The sequence below is a fragment of the Topomyia yanbarensis genome, chromosome 1 (assembly GCF_030247195.1).
Source record: "Topomyia yanbarensis strain Yona2022 chromosome 1, ASM3024719v1, whole genome shotgun sequence".
NCBI lineage: Eukaryota > Metazoa > Arthropoda > Insecta > Diptera > Culicidae > Topomyia > Topomyia yanbarensis.
In genome coordinates, this window is record NC_080670.1 from 31,569,858 (window position 1) to 31,586,772 (window position 16,915).

Consider the following 16,915-nt stretch of genomic DNA (forward strand, 5'->3'; position numbering starts at 1 on the left):
ATGCATTTTTTTCAATTTGATGCAAATTTGTTGTACATTCTTAGAGTGATCTGCCTCTAGTGTCGCTGCCTAATGGCTTTTTTTCTTGACCCAGAAACTGAGTCAGGGTCTAACCCCAACCGCTGTCAGTTCAAACATGTGGACAGCAGTTGGGTTTAGAACCTGACTCAGTTTCGCTTCAAGCAAAAACGACATAAATAAAGTTCTCCGAGTACATGTTCAAATTCCATTGCCTACCAGTAGGTAATTCAATTTTACCGTCCTTCCCGAATATTCAACAGTATAGTAGTTACTTCACAAACAATCATTGAACAATTGTTTTTATGGCATTGGGCAGTTTCTCCAATAGATTTACAATACAATTCTTGACAACCATATGATTACAGCATAAAAGCCAACTATCCAAATTCTCTTTGAAAGGAAATTCCCGACGAACCCGTCGAACACAATTCACAACAGTTAATGAAAGAGAAAACTTTTCTGTCCACACCATCTTGTCAAATGCAAGATGATAAATGAAAAGTTGGACCATTTTTGTAGTTATTAAATTTGAAAAACGCAAATATTTCGTTTAATAAAAATATCGCCGATGTTACATACTTTTCGATTTTCCGTGCGATTAAATTCATCGTAAATAATAATCACATTCGCATCAATGATTTCATTTCCCAACTGCTTCGTAGGTAAAAGTACATAGTATAGGCTGTGGGAGAACTCATTTTCATTTATTTCCAAGCTGATGGCTGCCACGATAAGTCCGCATACGAGTCCAAGGCACTACTTTCCTTTCCAACGAAAGATGTGCTTATATCTTGAATGCAAAATATTCTCGATCATCCGGGACTGCATTCGGGCTCAATCTAAATATGTAGTTATTGTTATTAATAAGCATTTCACGAATTGATGTTTTAGCCCATGTTTGGTTGAAACCGGTCATTAAACATGTCTGATTGATAATAGTCTGAGTTTTCGTAGATTCTGCACCCCGCCCAATTCGAATCCATTGCATACATCTGGTTAGATTCGATACTCCGATTCATTTAAATTAGTAACATCCTGAAATGTCTGCCCTCCGATCCGCATCGTGCTAAACTGTGAAATGATTATGAACAATTCCTGCCTTGGGAACTTCGATAGGAATACATTTCACATTTCTGGCCCATTGGGTTTGTTTTGATTTGTATGCGATTAAAATGGCGGCAATATTTTCGAGTGCGGGCGGAAACGAAGTATCATATTTGGATATGTGTCAAAATCGATTCACTAGCTCCACCATCATGGTGTATTTTTTATAATTTAAATCGATCGTTTTTTTCTCTATGGGTGACGAAAGTTAATCTCGTGTTACGTCTTTTTGCCTGTGGTTTATCGATTAGTATTGTATACTATATCATTAGACTGTAAAGTAAATTATTGTAAAATTACTGCTCTTCTACTGCTACCATTGAGCTATGTTCGTCATTGTACATTTTTTCGTGTTCTGCCGGAAGACGAGGGAGAAGAAATGATTATTTAACGTCGTTGATTTAACCCTAAATTAAGAAGATTAGTCAGCTCTGAAGAATATTCCATTATTATTGCATAAAAAGTAAATTCTTCGCTTTCGTTTTTCTTTGAAAAAAGATGGATGCAAAGATTTCACATTATCTTTACGGCTCAGTAATGCGAGCAGATGATTGATGTTGAAAAAATCCGAAAAGATAGAACATTTTCCTCGACATTTTCAAATTTTTAGCTAAAATTTGACATTTCTCACCAATAATCATTCCCATGCTTGCCGCTTGGGCAGCGCTGCAGTCACAGAAAAGCTGCCAGAATTCATCAATACTCTCACCCTTTATGCATCATCCTGGTCAAATTCAAAGGTGATAGTGATAAATAAAAACAAATTCCTTTCCGAAAACGATGTTTTAAAATAAAATATATTCTACAGCATTTCAACAAGCGAAAATGCTCTCGCAATACGTTGAGGAACTAGAACAGGTTCGTAAAAAACCGAATCGATATTGAATACCTATTTACTAACCCCTTCCACTTTTCGCCAGGATCCCTTCGAAGTGGAGGAATTCATCGAGCGGCTGTGCTGGCGAACCAACAACGAAATCGGCTCCGATCAGTTCGATCCGGATCTGCTCTTTGAGACGTTCGTTGAAACCATCAAGGATCTGAAAATCCTACAGGAACGCCAGCAGCGGAAGTGCGACAAGCTGGAGGAAGCGCTGAAGGAAGAGCAGAAAGTGTTTGTGAAAGCGATCGATAAATTTGTCGGTAAACACCAGGTTTCGGTGGATTACTTTCATCAGCTGGACGAGAAGATCAACTCGGTGGCCGGAAAGGTAATCCATTTAGGTGAGCAGTTGGAGAATGTCAACATTCCGAGAAGTCGTGCCGTCGAAGCTCAGCTGCTGTTGAATCATATGGGAGATTTTTTGACGCCCGGTCCGATTGTAAACGATATCTACAGCGATAAAGCGAGATTGTTCGAGGCTGCGGATATCGTGCAGAAGCTGTACATGATATCACAGGATCTTCCGGCGAGCCGATTTCTGACGGCTAAGAAGAAAATCGAGGGCAAATACGATGAGATTGAGATGCAATTAATTGAGGAATTTGCCACGGCTCAGAAGATGGAAAGTATCGAGCGAATGAAGGAAATATCGACTATTTTGTCTCAGTTTAAAGGCTATTCGCAGGTGATAGATGTCTATATTGAACAAAGCCAGGCGGTCACCTATGGAGGACGGGATGTATTCGACGGCATTGTTCCGCTGTGTCACAAAAACTATAAAATCATAAAACAGGTGTTTAATTCACCGGATCAAGTAATGAGCAAATTTATTCTGAACATTTATCAGCTTAAGATTAATCAGTTTGTGCAGACTAAGCTGGATGATAGAAAGGATGAAAGCAAATATCTTAAATCGTTGTATGAGTTATATTCAAGAACTCTAAAGCTTTCCAATGAACTACAGGAGTTTATGAAGGAATCTGATGATGATCTGCTCCAGAAACTAACAGCCAATATTTTCTCAACGCACTTGAGCTCGTACATCGAGGTGGAATGTCGCAGCTTGGATGCCAAATGTCAAGTTGAACTGAGAAAGTTCTATGAGAACAAAAATCACCAGAAAAAGCAGGTGGAACGATTCCAGGAGCTTCGGAGAGACATGCAAGCGTTGATTGGGGCGCGTGCAAACATCAACATTGCCCAAATAGAGGATTACGGCGGAGAAACTTTTCTCTCAGAAGAACTGGCCATAAATCTTCTTCAGCAGTCCTCTTGTTCATTGGAACGTTGCTGCCTCCTGTCGAGGGAGATAGACCTACCTAAGCATATTCTCAAGATTGTCGATATTTTGTTAAGATTTCTTCTGCACGAACACGTTGACTACGCATTGGATCTGGGCCTACAGGCAATTCCAATCGCAGAATGCAAATCCATTCCTCAGATTTATTTCTTTGATGTCGCCCAAAAGTGCAACACCATCGTGCATTTGCTGGAGAAAACCTACAATGCTAGTGTCATTCCGAATGTTCTGTCAACGGCGCAGTACGCTGACTGCATTCAGAAGAAACGGTACTATTTAGAATCGATTGAAAATAAGATCGAAACTGGTCTTGAACGAACACTGAATGCTATCTTCGGATGGGTCAAAACATACCTTCAAAACGAGCAGAAAAAAAGTGACTTTAAACCGGAGAGTGACGTGGACACGGTTGCCTCGAATGCATGTCTGTCGGTGGTCCAGTACATTAATCCTCTGGTAGCCCTAATTCAGCGAACGATCGATGGTGAAAATTTAACCGCCGTGATGAACGAATTTGGCGTACGCTACCATCGGGCCATCTACGAACATTTGCAGCAGTTCCAGTACAATACGGCCGGGGCGATGTGCGCAATCTGCGATGTGAACGAGTACCGGAAGAGTGCCCGGGCCCTGCAGGCTCCTCTCGTGACGCAGCTGTTTGATGTGCTGCATGCCTTGTGCAATTTGCTGCTGGTGAAGGTGGAAAATCTGCAGGAAGTTTGCGGCGGAGATACGTTGAACTATCTGGACAAGTCGGTGGTGATGAACTTTATCCAACTGCGTAGCGACTACAAAACCATCAAAATTACCAATTCACTCAAGGGGATCTCCGATCAGCGGGGTGGGATTTGAAGGGAAGGATGGTCCTGTAGTAAGTTGTACTAGTATTGTATTTTTTTATTTTTCTCAATAAAATGGTATAATCGTGAGTTGAGATAAACAATCTCCAAGAACACAGAGAAATCTAATAGATATTTCTTGGCAGACCTGACCCCTGTATCATTCCATTTTTGTATGAAGTTATCTAAGTGTACCCCCGCTAGAACATAAATTTTCAGTACATACTTCCAATGACTTATTAGAATTTTTTCCTCCGAAATTGGTTCATCGTGGTTGGCGGATTGAATTTATCGTAACAGTTCTTGCAGGAAGTCTTATTGGGCCTTTTCCCCACAGTCACGTCACCTAATGACTAGAGAGTAAATTGACTATCCCACGACGAAGCTGAAGTGAATAGATCGCAGTGTGGGCTGATTCAACTGGAAATGTAATTTTTTTTGGATCAAGATCGGCTTGCATTTGCTGTCTTTTTACATCCGCCTAGTCCACTTGTTCTCCTTTTCGTTCTGCACAACTAGTGAGTCCTCTTCAACTACAGCAAACATCTACTTTATAAGTTTCTTAGGGTTGGCTTTTGATTTGGAGGTACTAGACGTTGATTGAGTTTTAATTAATAGTATTTACTAGGAAGATGTTTTTCAATAATTTAATTGGATTAGATTTTGAAATAAGGTGGGAGCGATGCCGAAGAATTTTTTTTATCAACCTGCTTGAAAGCCAAACCCACGTCAAGAGACAACACTCGTAAAGGTGAAAGTTTCGAGGAAAAATTGTCATGTAAGGAAAAGGGCAAAAAAGAAGCAAAATCAAAGCAAAGCTAGAAATTGTGCGTCAAGGAAGTAAAACAGATTCTTTTTAATATTTCGGACATATGCGAAGAAAAACAAAAGGATTCGCGGCTATAATGCAGCAGAGCATAGAGTAGGTGGAAAATTGAATTTATTGAAACGATTGGAGTTTCCTGAAATTCCATGTCGCTCGTTACTTCACAGATTCCGAATAGGCAATCAAGGAACAGTCTAAAGAGAATAGGCAACCAGGAACAGTCTTGCCACCTTTGGCTCGTTCGAACCGAATAACTGTCGTCGTTCGCTGAGTCGGATGGCAAGGCGCCTGCTATTTAATTTTTGAGCTGCCGTTGATAGTGCTTCTTCTTTCTTCTTTCTAGAGTTGTCCTACTGGAGCTGTAGAGCTAGGTTCTCGGAAGGGCTCCCCGTCAGAATTACATACACTTAGGCCGTGGTTCTGAATGTGATATTTATTGTACGGTTCAGGTATGTTCGGGCGAAGGGACTTCGCGATCGCGTGTATCATCGCGAAGGGTTCGAGCATTTGTACGTTGACGTGTTCGATCGCGTTTGTATGTCGTGTGTCCTAACGTGTATGTAACTTTGCGTGTAGAAATTCAATATTAAAACCGTTTGTCTTTCGCATATTCGCGTGTGTTCTAGAATGACCGCGCGCGGACCTTGAATCTGATACTTCATTTTTCGTGTACGGTTCAGATTCTAGAACAAAGTGGGTTCTTCCATATCACTCGAGTTCCCAGTCATGTCGCCATGTTGTCTAGTGGATATGAGCTATATTTTTTGATTGGTATAACTGAATGCATGGACCTAAGTTCCTAGATTGAAGGGTAAAGATTTCCGGACGTGACCGATTCATGATCGCGCACGTTTGCGGGTTCGCGTTTGAGACCGCGTTTGTACCTTCGTAAGTACTAAAACGTTCACATTATTACCGGAGTGTTGTGAAGTTCACATCGTTACCGGAGTGAGTGATGTTTGCGCGATCGCGAACGTAGGTCTGAGTAGAGACTTCCAGACGTATCCGATTCATTCATGATCGCACGAGTGCTGGAGACTGTAGGTACGCACTTGAGACCGCGTTTGAATGTTTATAAGTGCTGAGACATGCATAATGTCTGCGAGAGCGCGGGTGTAGGTTGCGTCGATGATCACGAAGGGCTCAAGCATTTGTATGTTTGTTTGTCGCGTATATGTAACTTCGTTTGTATAAATTCGATTTTTATGTCGCCATGAAACGTGTAGTTTAGTGGATATGAGCATCATCTTTTAGATTGGTCCACCTGAAGGCATTGGACTTATGCTACTAGGGCCGAGAATAGGGGTTTCCGGACGAAACCGATTCATGATTGCGCAAACACCGGCATTTGGAAGTTCACTCTTGAGACCGCGTTTGTGAATTTATAAGTGTTAAACCGTTCACTTAGTCATCGGGGTGTTGTCCTGTTTGCGAGATCGTGAGTGTGGTTGTGCGTGGATGATTGCTAAGGACTCGAGCGTTTGTATGTTGACGTTTTTGTCGCGTGTGCTAGTGTGTATGTAATTTCCCGTGGACACATTATTTTTATAAGCATGTGGCCATTCGCATGTTCGCGTGTTCTTCAATGATCGCGCGTGGATGTCTTGTCTACTTTTTATTTCTATTGCTCCAACTTAAGGCATGAGTTTGGCTGCTAGGATCAAGAGCAGAGACTTCCGGACGTGACCGATTCCGAGGTGTTTGAATGTTGGCGAAATCGCGGGCGTCCACATTTGTGACCAGGTTTGTGTTATCGCGATGACCACGTTTGTATTTTTGAGATGAGAAATTGTGAGAAATTGTATATGAGAGAATAAGCAATTTGTGTTAGTGAGTGTTAGCACGGATCTAATTTAAAGTATAGCAGTAAACGAAGGGTGCCTCCAGAGAGAATTGGGCCCTAAACCCACATTGCATATTATTTGACCATGGCAGTTGATAATAAAGGTCGCCAAGTTAGGTACTAAAATTGATCACAACGTAGCTTAACTAAAAAGAAAATAATCGTGTCCCAAGTTTCTAAGATATAATCACTGTAATACTGCTTTGGTGGAATAGCCCCCGGACCACATCAAGGTACAGTATCATGCCGAAGGTATTTTATTTTTGAGCTGCCGCTGATAATGCAACTACAAAAATATAGTGTCTGGTTCATCCGAACAAACTCAAAAATTAAATAACGAGACTTTGGATAACCTCAATCACGATGAGCGAATTTAACATGGGTTTCACTGACTCCGTGTAGAGCTTGCGGGAAGGTGTCAATGTAGATCGAGGAAATGATTGCCTGTGATAGCTGTGAGAGCAGGTATCACTCCCGCTGTGTGAAGGCTACGGCGGCGACAAAAAGGACAAGAAATGGTTCTGACCCGAAGATGTCTGCCAAGTAGTAGAAACAAGAAGAATACAGAGAATTCGGGCCGAACGAGCGCGAAATCCCTCGTGCGTCAACCTCTGAACTTGCCTCCGCCTGTTGCAAAAATCTAATCAAAGGATGAGGTCAAGAAGCGTTTGGAGGAAGAAATGGATGCGGTGTGTTTGCAATAACGCGTTGAAGGATAGAAGGATGCGCATAGACCGGAAGCTGTGCGAAAAGGAACGGCAGAAGGACCGAGAACTTCGTGATCGAGGAAAAAAGCCATCAACATCAAAGGGAACTGTAGGAGTAGAAGGAACATCTTTGCCGCATAAGGAAGATGGTAATGATCCATCAGATTCCTTCGTAGAGGAACAGCTGCTGGTCAACAGCAGACGGCAGACAAAATCGGTCACTGACTCCCGAGGTTTTTCCGAAGCATCCAGTAGTAAAGGTGCCCCGTTGCACCATCCGGCGTTCGGCAAATTGACAAAAGTCAATATGAACATGTTTACAGGGAACGCTGAAGTATCCAACGATGAAGAAATCAGTTAGGAGAGTACAGATAACGCTGAAAGCAGCGCAAGAAGCCAGAAGTCGATCGTCGATACGGCTCCCTATGGACTGGGGCAACAGCATGGCGGACTAAGCAGGCTGTGAAAAATGGACTTACAAAAAAGCTTCCAACTTTCTCGGGAAAACCAGACAAGTGGCCCCTCTTTTCCGCTGACTATCAAGCAGTTGGTGCACCAACAAATTAAACGAACTCGACTATCACAAAATTGTGTTGAATGAATTGATTCTATTTATTGTGGATCGACCCTAACGGGACGTTCTAGATGTTGGCATAGAAATCATGGCGGCGTAGCAGTTACCTGTTTCAAACACACTAATTTATTGCATCGATGACAGACTTGTTTCATTTAAATTATCGTTGTTTAAAATAACGCAACTGATGCCATATCACATCAAAGTCTGCTTTGATCTGAAGTTTGTCCAGAAAGATCTATTTGTTTTGTCCAAAGTTTGTGTTGAAAAAAAACGCAGTTTGGTTATCAAGGATTTTTTCGGATTGAAGTGTTTTTGTGCCGGAATCCTGCAACCCAGGAAATTTAGTATTCTTCCGCGGTACTCCATAGTCAACTGATGTAATTTAAGCATGAGCTCGACTTGCAGAGAAAACATTTTGTCCTCGAATGCACACTCCTGTGTGGAACATAATTAGTTGGACAAATCGAAGATCAGAAATGAGATCCGCTTCAAACGTTCCGTCCCCCTTTCTCTTTCGGCTGCACTGCATGGCTTCAATGGTTTTCGATTTTTTTCAGCTCTCAGCAACCAACCTGTCCGATGGTGACGGAAGAAGAGCGACAATGACTCAAGCATTTTCTACCGCCCAGAATTGTTTCGCACTGATGACTTTGTATTTAGAGCTGGGATTCCCTCGCTCCTGGAATAAGTTTACCGCCATCAGCATACTCGTCGGGCCGCGTCTGTCTATACGGTCTTCAACAACAGATGAGCTTCAGGTTGCTTTATGATTCCATGGAAAAAGCGAGAATGAATGATCATTAGGGAGGTTCAAATCGCAATACGTTTGGTTTATTTTTCCAGTTAATTGTAAATTGACCCTAGTCCATTCGATATTGCTGTTAAAAGTTTTCATCACTTCTCTGAGGTTGATCTGATGTGACACTTCGAATTTAGACGATCGTGCACCAACCGTTCAAAACATGATCCATCCTAACGAATCGCCAATATTCGTCATTTTACATCGTCGTCACTCGTTAGTCGTGTTGCGATCGCGGAGTCAAGCAGTGTGTTCTCTCCGTTGCCCCCACTTCGTACTGATTATTAGAACTTTGTTTCGATTTTTGCCGTGCGCGCGTGTTGTTTGTGTGTGTCAGGTTTTCCGAGCTGTTTCACTTGCTAAATGATCTTCTCCCGTGGGAAACACAATGAACTGGTTTGGTAGAAGCTGCGTTCTGGGCCTGCTGCTGATCAACTTCAGTCCGCTAGTGGTCAATGCCCGTAGGTTAACATTCCTATTATCTCTCTAATCACGGCACGGTTCCGAGTAAACAAAAGACGACATAGGAATAAACCGAACGGAGCTTTGAAGGTTATCAGAACCGTATCACTTCTTATTGTTCCGTTTCGCTCGTTCTCGTTCGCACACAGTCAAACCGGTTTTCCCCAAAAGCACCGTCAATAGTACCTAATTATATAATGATCGCAAGTTGTGCATTGCAGAACAAGCTTGTACCGCGCCGGATCAGAAACCTGGCCGTTGCACCCTGCTGCGATCGTGCGGCAGTCTTTTCACATTGATCAAGAAGCAACCTCTGCTGCCGGATGATCGCGTCTTCCTCAGTCGAAGCCAATGCGGATGGTCCGTACAGGACAATCACCCACTGGTGTGCTGTAGCGATCCGCTGGATACCCCAATTCGTGTTGGAGCTTCCCTTCTGCCGGCGGTCGGCGTTTGCGGTATTCAGACCAGCGATCGGATCGTCGGTGGTGTCAACACTAGGATAGACGAATTTCCCTGGCTTGCACTGCTCAAGTATGCCAAACGTAAGTAAACAGTCGTTCGATCAACACGAGGATCGCGTTTCACATTCATTACAATCTTTCCTCTGTGTGTATTTATGTAAATGTTGCAGCAAACAACGTTAACGGGTTCCACTGTGGTGGTGTTCTGATCAACGATCGATATGTACTCACTGCGTCGCACTGTGTCAATGGTAAAGACATCCCAGTAACCTGGAATCTGTGAGTAACTAACTTTCCATCAGTTGGTAGATGATTTGGAGAAATAACGGATTTTCGTTTCAGGGCAGAGGTTCGTCTGGGTGAATGGGACACATCGACGGCACAGGACTGCGATGGGTTAGGTGTGGATTCAGACTGTTCGCCGGATCCCGTAGACGTGGTCATCGAACGCAAAATTCCCCACCCGGATTACAATCCACAGTCACTGGAACAGTACAACGATATCGCCTTGTTACGACTGGCACAGCAGATAGTGTATTCAGATTTCATCAAACCGATCTGTTTGCCACGATCGGCCGAGCTGAAGGAGAAGGGTATCGTCGGTCAGAAACTGCAGGTCGCCGGATGGGGACGCACGGCAACGGCACGGTTCAGTAATGTCAAGCAAAAAGTCGGCGTAGACGGTGTTGATATGGCCCGGTGCAATCAGGTGTACAAGCAGGAACAGGTTGTGCTGGGCGATGGACAACTGTGTGCCGGTGGAGTAGCCGGTAAAGACTCCTGTCAGGGTGATTCCGGGGGACCGTTGATGGCGGTAACGACAAGTGATGCGAAGAGTGCCTACTGGTATCTGTCCGGGCTGGTGTCGTTTGGTCCGACGCCGTGCGGACAACAGGGATGGCCGGGGGTGTATACCAATGTGGCCAAGTACGTCGATTGGGTTGAGTCGAATCTGGTGGTGTGAAGTGCGGCCTGTTATCTGTAATGATTTTTATTGTGCGAACAGATGAACAAGAAGAAAAAAATGCTTAAATAGAAGAACACTGTTTTTTTTTTGCTTTTCGAACTTGTGACCTTTTGGCGATTCGGAAATTTGTGAATGGGTTGTTTACTCATTCAAACGCTTAAACATTTACTCTAATCATAATTCGCACATGCGATTTTTTCGTATTGGATCTAGCGCCAATCTGGTACTATGGCGGTGTAAAATTTTAATGAGATACAGTTGAAACGCAATCTATGGATTATCGTGTTATAGGTATTGTTCGGCTTCACGTGCCAACTTTCTCCTTAGGTCGAAATGTAGCATAGTGAAATTATTTTTACTAAATCGTCAGATAACGAATTTACGTTTCGACTTCGTTTCATCGAAATCCTACACTAACTTAGTGACAGGGTTAAGCTAACGCCGGGTTGATGCAAGCTCCAAAAAACGAGTGTTTTGTATTTGTGTTTCTGAACAAACCCCCAGTCTTGCGTGATGTCCCGCAAGACTCACTAAGTAAGTGCCGCAAGACTCACTAAGTAAGTGCCGGATTCTGATTAGACGAAGTCGAGACGCAAATTCAACAACTAATCCAGTTATAGGTGTTGTGCTCTTCACGCGTAAAGATGGTTTTAAACAAAAATTCTTGATGGAGATAATATAGTTTTTAACTAAGTTTTTCTCCATTAAGGGGAAATATTTCATAGTGCAAATCATCAGACTGAACTTCGACTGGTCAATTTTCAATTGATTTATTTGTGAATTTCCTTGAATATTTGTTTCTGAAATTTTTAAATATTGTTTTCCTATTTTGAGCTAAAGAAAATCACATCCAATAAATGTAATAAAAGTGTATATCTACATCAAATCATCCAATGTACTTGTCCTTTGACTTATAAATAATAAGTGCCTATTACATCAAGAAGTATGCACACTTGTGTAATATATCCATTTGTTGTGTAATTCGCCAAATTATCGGTTACAAAAATTCCTACATAACTGAAATTTAGATTTAATATTTTTAGACTTCTACATTTTTAAGTTCCATCATCATCTTCAGTGCCATAGCTTTGCCTTTTGGTTGAAGGTTTGGCATATGCCGCCTTTCCAAGACTGCGATACCTACAGCCTTATTCTGCATTGCGATCATATTTTAGAACGAATGTGGTTCGATTGAACCCGCCTCCCGTTTGATTTTGCTATCGTTATTGAGAATGCAAATCACTTTCGTTCGAAAAAGCGATCCGTCGTAATGCAGAATAAGGCTGCTAGTCTCATGATTGGAGTGCTAACTTAGATATAATTGATATACCGCATTCCTTTTTCTGACGCCCGTTCCGGGACAGACGCTTTTTCGAGCCGCTCTTAACACGATGAATGGATGTATTTAGGTTATCCTCTTACTTGTCAGCATTCGACTAAAGATCTCATCAGGGTTGATTGCCAGAACTTCCCTAAGGTTTATCGTACGCCAGCCAACATCGCGGAAAGTTAGGGGAAAGGAGCTCTCTATCGGAGGTGAATGAACGAATAGTGTGGGCTTCATGTTGCGCGAAGTGAACCGATTCGCAGTCTTACGTTCCTTAATTAATTGAGTCATGTAGGGGAGTATGGGGAGACTTGACCAAGCGCAAAATTCTATTTTAGGCTATGGCGTCTTCTATTCGTTTCTTAAATTTTTTTCAAAAATATTTTTATACTTGTTTCGATCCCTTAAGGTAATATTAAAAGTTTGGAATGAAAAATCCTTTCCTTACAGAAAATATTACGTGATTAATAAATTAGCATTAAATGATATAATTTTTTATCAAACTATTTATGGACATATTTACTCGACTACTAATTACTATTAATGTACTAATATACCATCTTAATCCTTGTGAAGTAGTGAAATGATTTTACATAAATTGCAACATTGGAATAGTTATTACTAGAATTTGCATGACATTGAACGCAATAACTAATGTTGGGGAGACTTGACCAAGTGGCAATTAGCTGAAGAAAGATACAAAATTCCTGATATTTATTATGCTTTGGTATCTAGGGGAATTGTGGGAAAAACCGACACTGTGGGTAAAACCGACACCCCACAACTTTTCCTAGAAATCAAATTTTTATTCATTTCATAATGATACAATATTATTAGTACGTTTATTTAGAGCATTTGAAGAAAAATTGGATTTACGTTAGTGCGCCGAATGTCATAAAAATTAACAAAACATTCGACAGCAGCGTTCATACTCGTCTGGATGTAAAATTTCGTTGGTAGATTTTAAGGTTTTAACCGAACGAAAGCTTTTCAAATTACCCCATTTTTCAGTACCTATTATTATCGGCCTGTCCTATGATCAACTAGGTGCATTGAAGACGAGTTTGAAAAATTCAATATTTTTAATTGCTTTTATAAAAAAATGTGCGCTGTTGGGGTAAAACCGACACCCTATGGTTAGGGTAAAATCGACACCCTGTTAAGATGGTTGTGTATAGTTGCGATTCATTTCAAAATACTGGGGATCTTTGTGACACTTCAATTAGCCTATTAGAACACTATAGTATTAGCAGAAATACACAGAAATACTTTTATTGTGTTTATTTCTTGTAAGTCTCTTTAAAAATCAAAAATTGGAATTTTTGCTTATCTGATTCTAACGAAGCTTTTGCTATTTCTGCAAAAAGTTCATCAAACCGAATTTCTAGTGTTCTCTTGGTTTGTCATAGACGAATTAAATCACAATGAGACAATGATATTAAGTATACCCCAATAGATCGTTGATATCAGAGTCCGAAAAATCAAATCTGAAAAAGATAGTTTTACTAAGAAGTGTGTGTGTGTCACTTATAAGTGAATGAATCCAATTAGCAGAACGTAGAACGCTTGAAAATCTTCTCTTACGAAATAAAATGACACTGGAGGTTGCAATGATGTGCGCAAAGATTATTTGGAAATACTCATATCAATAAATAATCCTATAGCATAAAATACTCTTATTTATAGTACTATGCTTTCGAACTTTCTTCCCCTCATTACATGATGAAACAATAAAAAGCACATATTTGCATCATACATACTCACACTTTATTAATCACGCATATATCTCATTTTTAATAAAGATAAAGATTTTAATAAAGTGGAGAGAAAATAAATTAAAGGGGGTGTCGATCTTACCCCTATGGGGAGTCGGTTTTACCCGCAGTGCTTACAAAAAGTCACTTTGTTTTCCAAGTTTTACAACCAATATTTTTTAATGAAATTAATTTTTTGAAGCGCTGAAAAAATTAAGTCTTGTTAAGAATTTTCTGAAGAATAATTCTGCATAAAAATTATAATTTTATTGGTTTTGTGGCAACTTAGAAAAAGTGTTAAGCTTAAGGTGTCGGTTTTAACCATAATTCCCCTACTGTTAATGTTAATCACGCCATAAAAAATTTCCCACCTCAAACATAAGTCTTTATATTTTAGTATTAGTAAACAAAGTTATCAATAGTAGGACTAATTTCGTGACGTGTGAACATGCAATGCAAGCAGTAGGGGAGAGTGAGGACACGATCCTTTGGGATATTTGATTCCCTGGTCATATCTCATAATCTATACCCATAAAGTTATCACAATATTTAAAGAAAATGAAATATTTGGTCGTTCATGATGTTTAAAAAACAATCTGATGTATTTCATTTGGTTTGGAAAAGTTATATATTATTTTGGAAAATATGTGTTTCAATCCATCTCGAAGATCTTTTTACAAATTTTTTGAACGGTTGCATGTGATCGTCGAACTAATTATATACGAATATGTTCAAGTACGATTACTTTCTAAGGGCTTCTGTCTAGAAAAACACGTTTTTCGAATAAAAAGTTTCACAACACATACAAAAAAAAATAATTTTGCTCGCCTCATACAATAGGTATCTTTGATCCCTGTAACACTGGGTATTCTTGATCCCTATCATTAGTTCTCTCAAACACTTTCGAAATGTATAGAAATAGAAAAACATCATTTCCATAAAGTACCTGGCACCATAAATTGATCTAAAATGTTTTCTTCTGTGAACAAATATGGTATAAGTTATTGAAGATTGGAAAAGCAAGTTAAACAGAACTGATTTACCGCAAATACTTGTCTTGACTTTCTACTGTGGTTAAAGTTTGCAGTGCATCTAAAAAAATACAATTCGAATTGACTACAAGCTTAGGCCTTAGTTTCTACTCGGCTTGTAATTCTAGCTACACGGCAGACCCTTCGTGGCAGGGCGGCGCAGAGGGCGTCTATCAAAATTTCAAGATCAAAATCAAAATTTCGAATCCTTACGAGAAGTTGTTTAGTGTGTTCGCAAGTAGTGCTTCCAATTTTGGACTAGCGCCAGTGCTACGGTTTTGAAGAAACGAAGTCGAAACACAAAATTCTTAACTTACCGTAGTTGCGGAAATGTTATCCCATCTGTCTTAATCTCCTTGACTGTCAGCTGCGGCGCAGAGCAATACTCGTTCAGCTTATTCCCCACAGTGAGAATGGCTACCGTTTCTTGCGGTTAGCCGGGTATGTACAAGTTCGCTATAATCAGCTGATGAATGATTCTCGAAATTTCCTAATATTTGGTGTGTTCATCTTGCAAATAATTGCTTTTAGAAGTAATTAGGGTCTTCAGTACTGCTCGGGTTGCATTCCTAGCTACCCGGCACAGACTCTTCGTAACAGGGCGGTGCAGAGGTGCGTCTGTCAGCATTTCGATTTACTCAAACAAAACGATTTTACTGCCGTTTTTTCTATAAAACTTCCACTTCTGTCTCAACGATGCTGCTATGGATGATACAACTACTGTTGCTTGTGCCGTTCATATGCGGGAAGGCGGACGGCTTCTTTTGCTTCCGATCGGTTGGGTTCTCCTGCAGCAAATATAGCAATCTTTGTCAGCTCAGGCTGGGGAGGTGAGCATGGCTCTTCTGTTAGATCCCCCTGGCTACAAATCCCCAGATTCTTTGCTCCGCGCGAAAAAAAAAAAACCTGTAGCGTTATGCTAAACTGTACTCTAAGGGAAAAACTTAGTTCAAAGCCATTTTAGCCTTGAAATGCACAAAAGGCGAAAAAAAATTGCGATTCGATGCCGTCTCTTCCGAACCATGGCACCTAACTAAGGCACCAGTATGTTACAATATTTCATCAGTCAACAGAACTTCAATTATAGGAAGTCGTTCAGTGTGTTTACAAGTATCGTGTTTCAAATATTACCATATTAGTGTTCTTTCTAGTCAATTTTCAAACTTGTTGGCTGTCAGCTGCGGGGCAGAGCAATACTCGTTGGGTTTGTTTTCCACAGCGAGAGTGGCTGCCGTTTCTGGATTCTATGCGGTTAGCCGGTATGCACAAGTTCCTTGCAATTAACTTTACGCTGCGGCGATCCAGTGTCACAGTTTACGAACCGCGAATCGGCACTTTAGTAATATTTAAATACCGCTCACGAACACACGTATTATTTTTTCAGCGGAAAACGGCATTTAGAAATAAAAAAAAACTTGACGACACAATCACATCGTGATAAAAACACTAAAATTTTTCTTAACTCTACGTAAGTAAAACACCGTCTTCCACCACCACCATCGCTGCCGCTCATTGAGTAACGTACCAATCGGTAAAAAAGCACTCCGATACTACTAGCACAGATAACAGACGTTTAGGCTCGATTTGAATCGTGTGTAAATACCCGCTACTGAAATTCCGAATAAATCAGACATCTGAAACACGTTTGGCAAACGTTTGTAGATGGCGCAGTGATCGATGCAGTTAGAGTACAGCTGTCAAACACGTGTAGCAAACAGTTGCGCAGATGGCAATAGTGAAACAAGGATTTCCAACTTTAATCAATTTGAAAGTTTACACAGGTTTTTGAAGAAATTTTGTTATAGCCTAAACGTCTGTTATCTGTGCTACTAGTAACCTTCTAACACAGAAATACTAGCTACACTTGTGGAAATGTCGCGCATACCACGGACATTATAAAGATTCACCTTCTAATGACAAAATCCTATTTCAATATGTGAATTAAGTCACTACATAGAGAGTGAGGAGATGAGTCCGCCCATTTTCCACGCATTGTTAGGATAGGGAGCTG

General features: G+C 40.8%; 2 protein-coding genes across 2 annotated transcripts; both read left to right on the forward strand.

Annotated features, from left to right (window-relative positions):
• Positions 1-1,830: 1,830 nt before the first annotated feature.
• On the forward strand, positions 1,831-4,311 carry LOC131677280 (exocyst complex component 5). The gene is made up of 2 exons (XM_058956998.1): positions 1,831-1,983; positions 2,046-4,311. Exons 1-2 carry the CDS (start codon positions 1,951-1,953, stop codon positions 4,158-4,160), a joined length of 2,148 nt encoding a protein of 715 aa, XP_058812981.1. The 5' UTR covers positions 1,831-1,950; the 3' UTR covers positions 4,161-4,311.
• Positions 4,312-9,106: 4,795 nt separating this feature from the next.
• Positions 9,107-10,866, forward strand: LOC131677281 (serine protease easter-like). The gene is made up of 4 exons (XM_058956999.1): positions 9,107-9,360; positions 9,583-9,906; positions 9,996-10,104; positions 10,168-10,866. The coding sequence occupies exons 1-4, from the start codon at positions 9,288-9,290 to the stop codon at positions 10,787-10,789; spliced, it is 1,128 nt and encodes a 375-aa protein (XP_058812982.1). The 5' UTR covers positions 9,107-9,287; the 3' UTR covers positions 10,790-10,866.
• The last annotated feature ends 6,049 nt before the right edge of the window (positions 10,867-16,915 follow it).

What these genes read in the sequence shown, in the direction of transcription:
- LOC131677280 (XM_058956998.1), top strand. Translation starts at nt 1,951, where the DNA reads ATGCTCTCGCAATACGTTGAGGAACTAGAACAG. An exon ending in ACGTTGAGGAACTAGAACAG is followed by an intron (nt 1,984 to 2,045) that starts GTTCGTAAAAAA and finishes ACTTTTCGCCAG; the next exon opens with GATCCCTTCGAAGTGGAGGA.
- LOC131677281 (XM_058956999.1), top strand. Translation starts at nt 9,288, where the DNA reads ATGAACTGGTTTGGTAGAAGCTGCGTTCTGGGCCTGCTGCTGATCAAC. An exon ending in TCCGCTAGTGGTCAATGCCC is followed by an intron (nt 9,361 to 9,582) that starts GTAGGTTAACAT and finishes TGTGCATTGCAG; the next exon opens with AACAAGCTTGTACCGCGCCG. An exon ending in ACTGCTCAAGTATGCCAAAC is followed by an intron (nt 9,907 to 9,995) that starts GTAAGTAAACAG and finishes TAAATGTTGCAG; the next exon opens with CAAACAACGTTAACGGGTTC.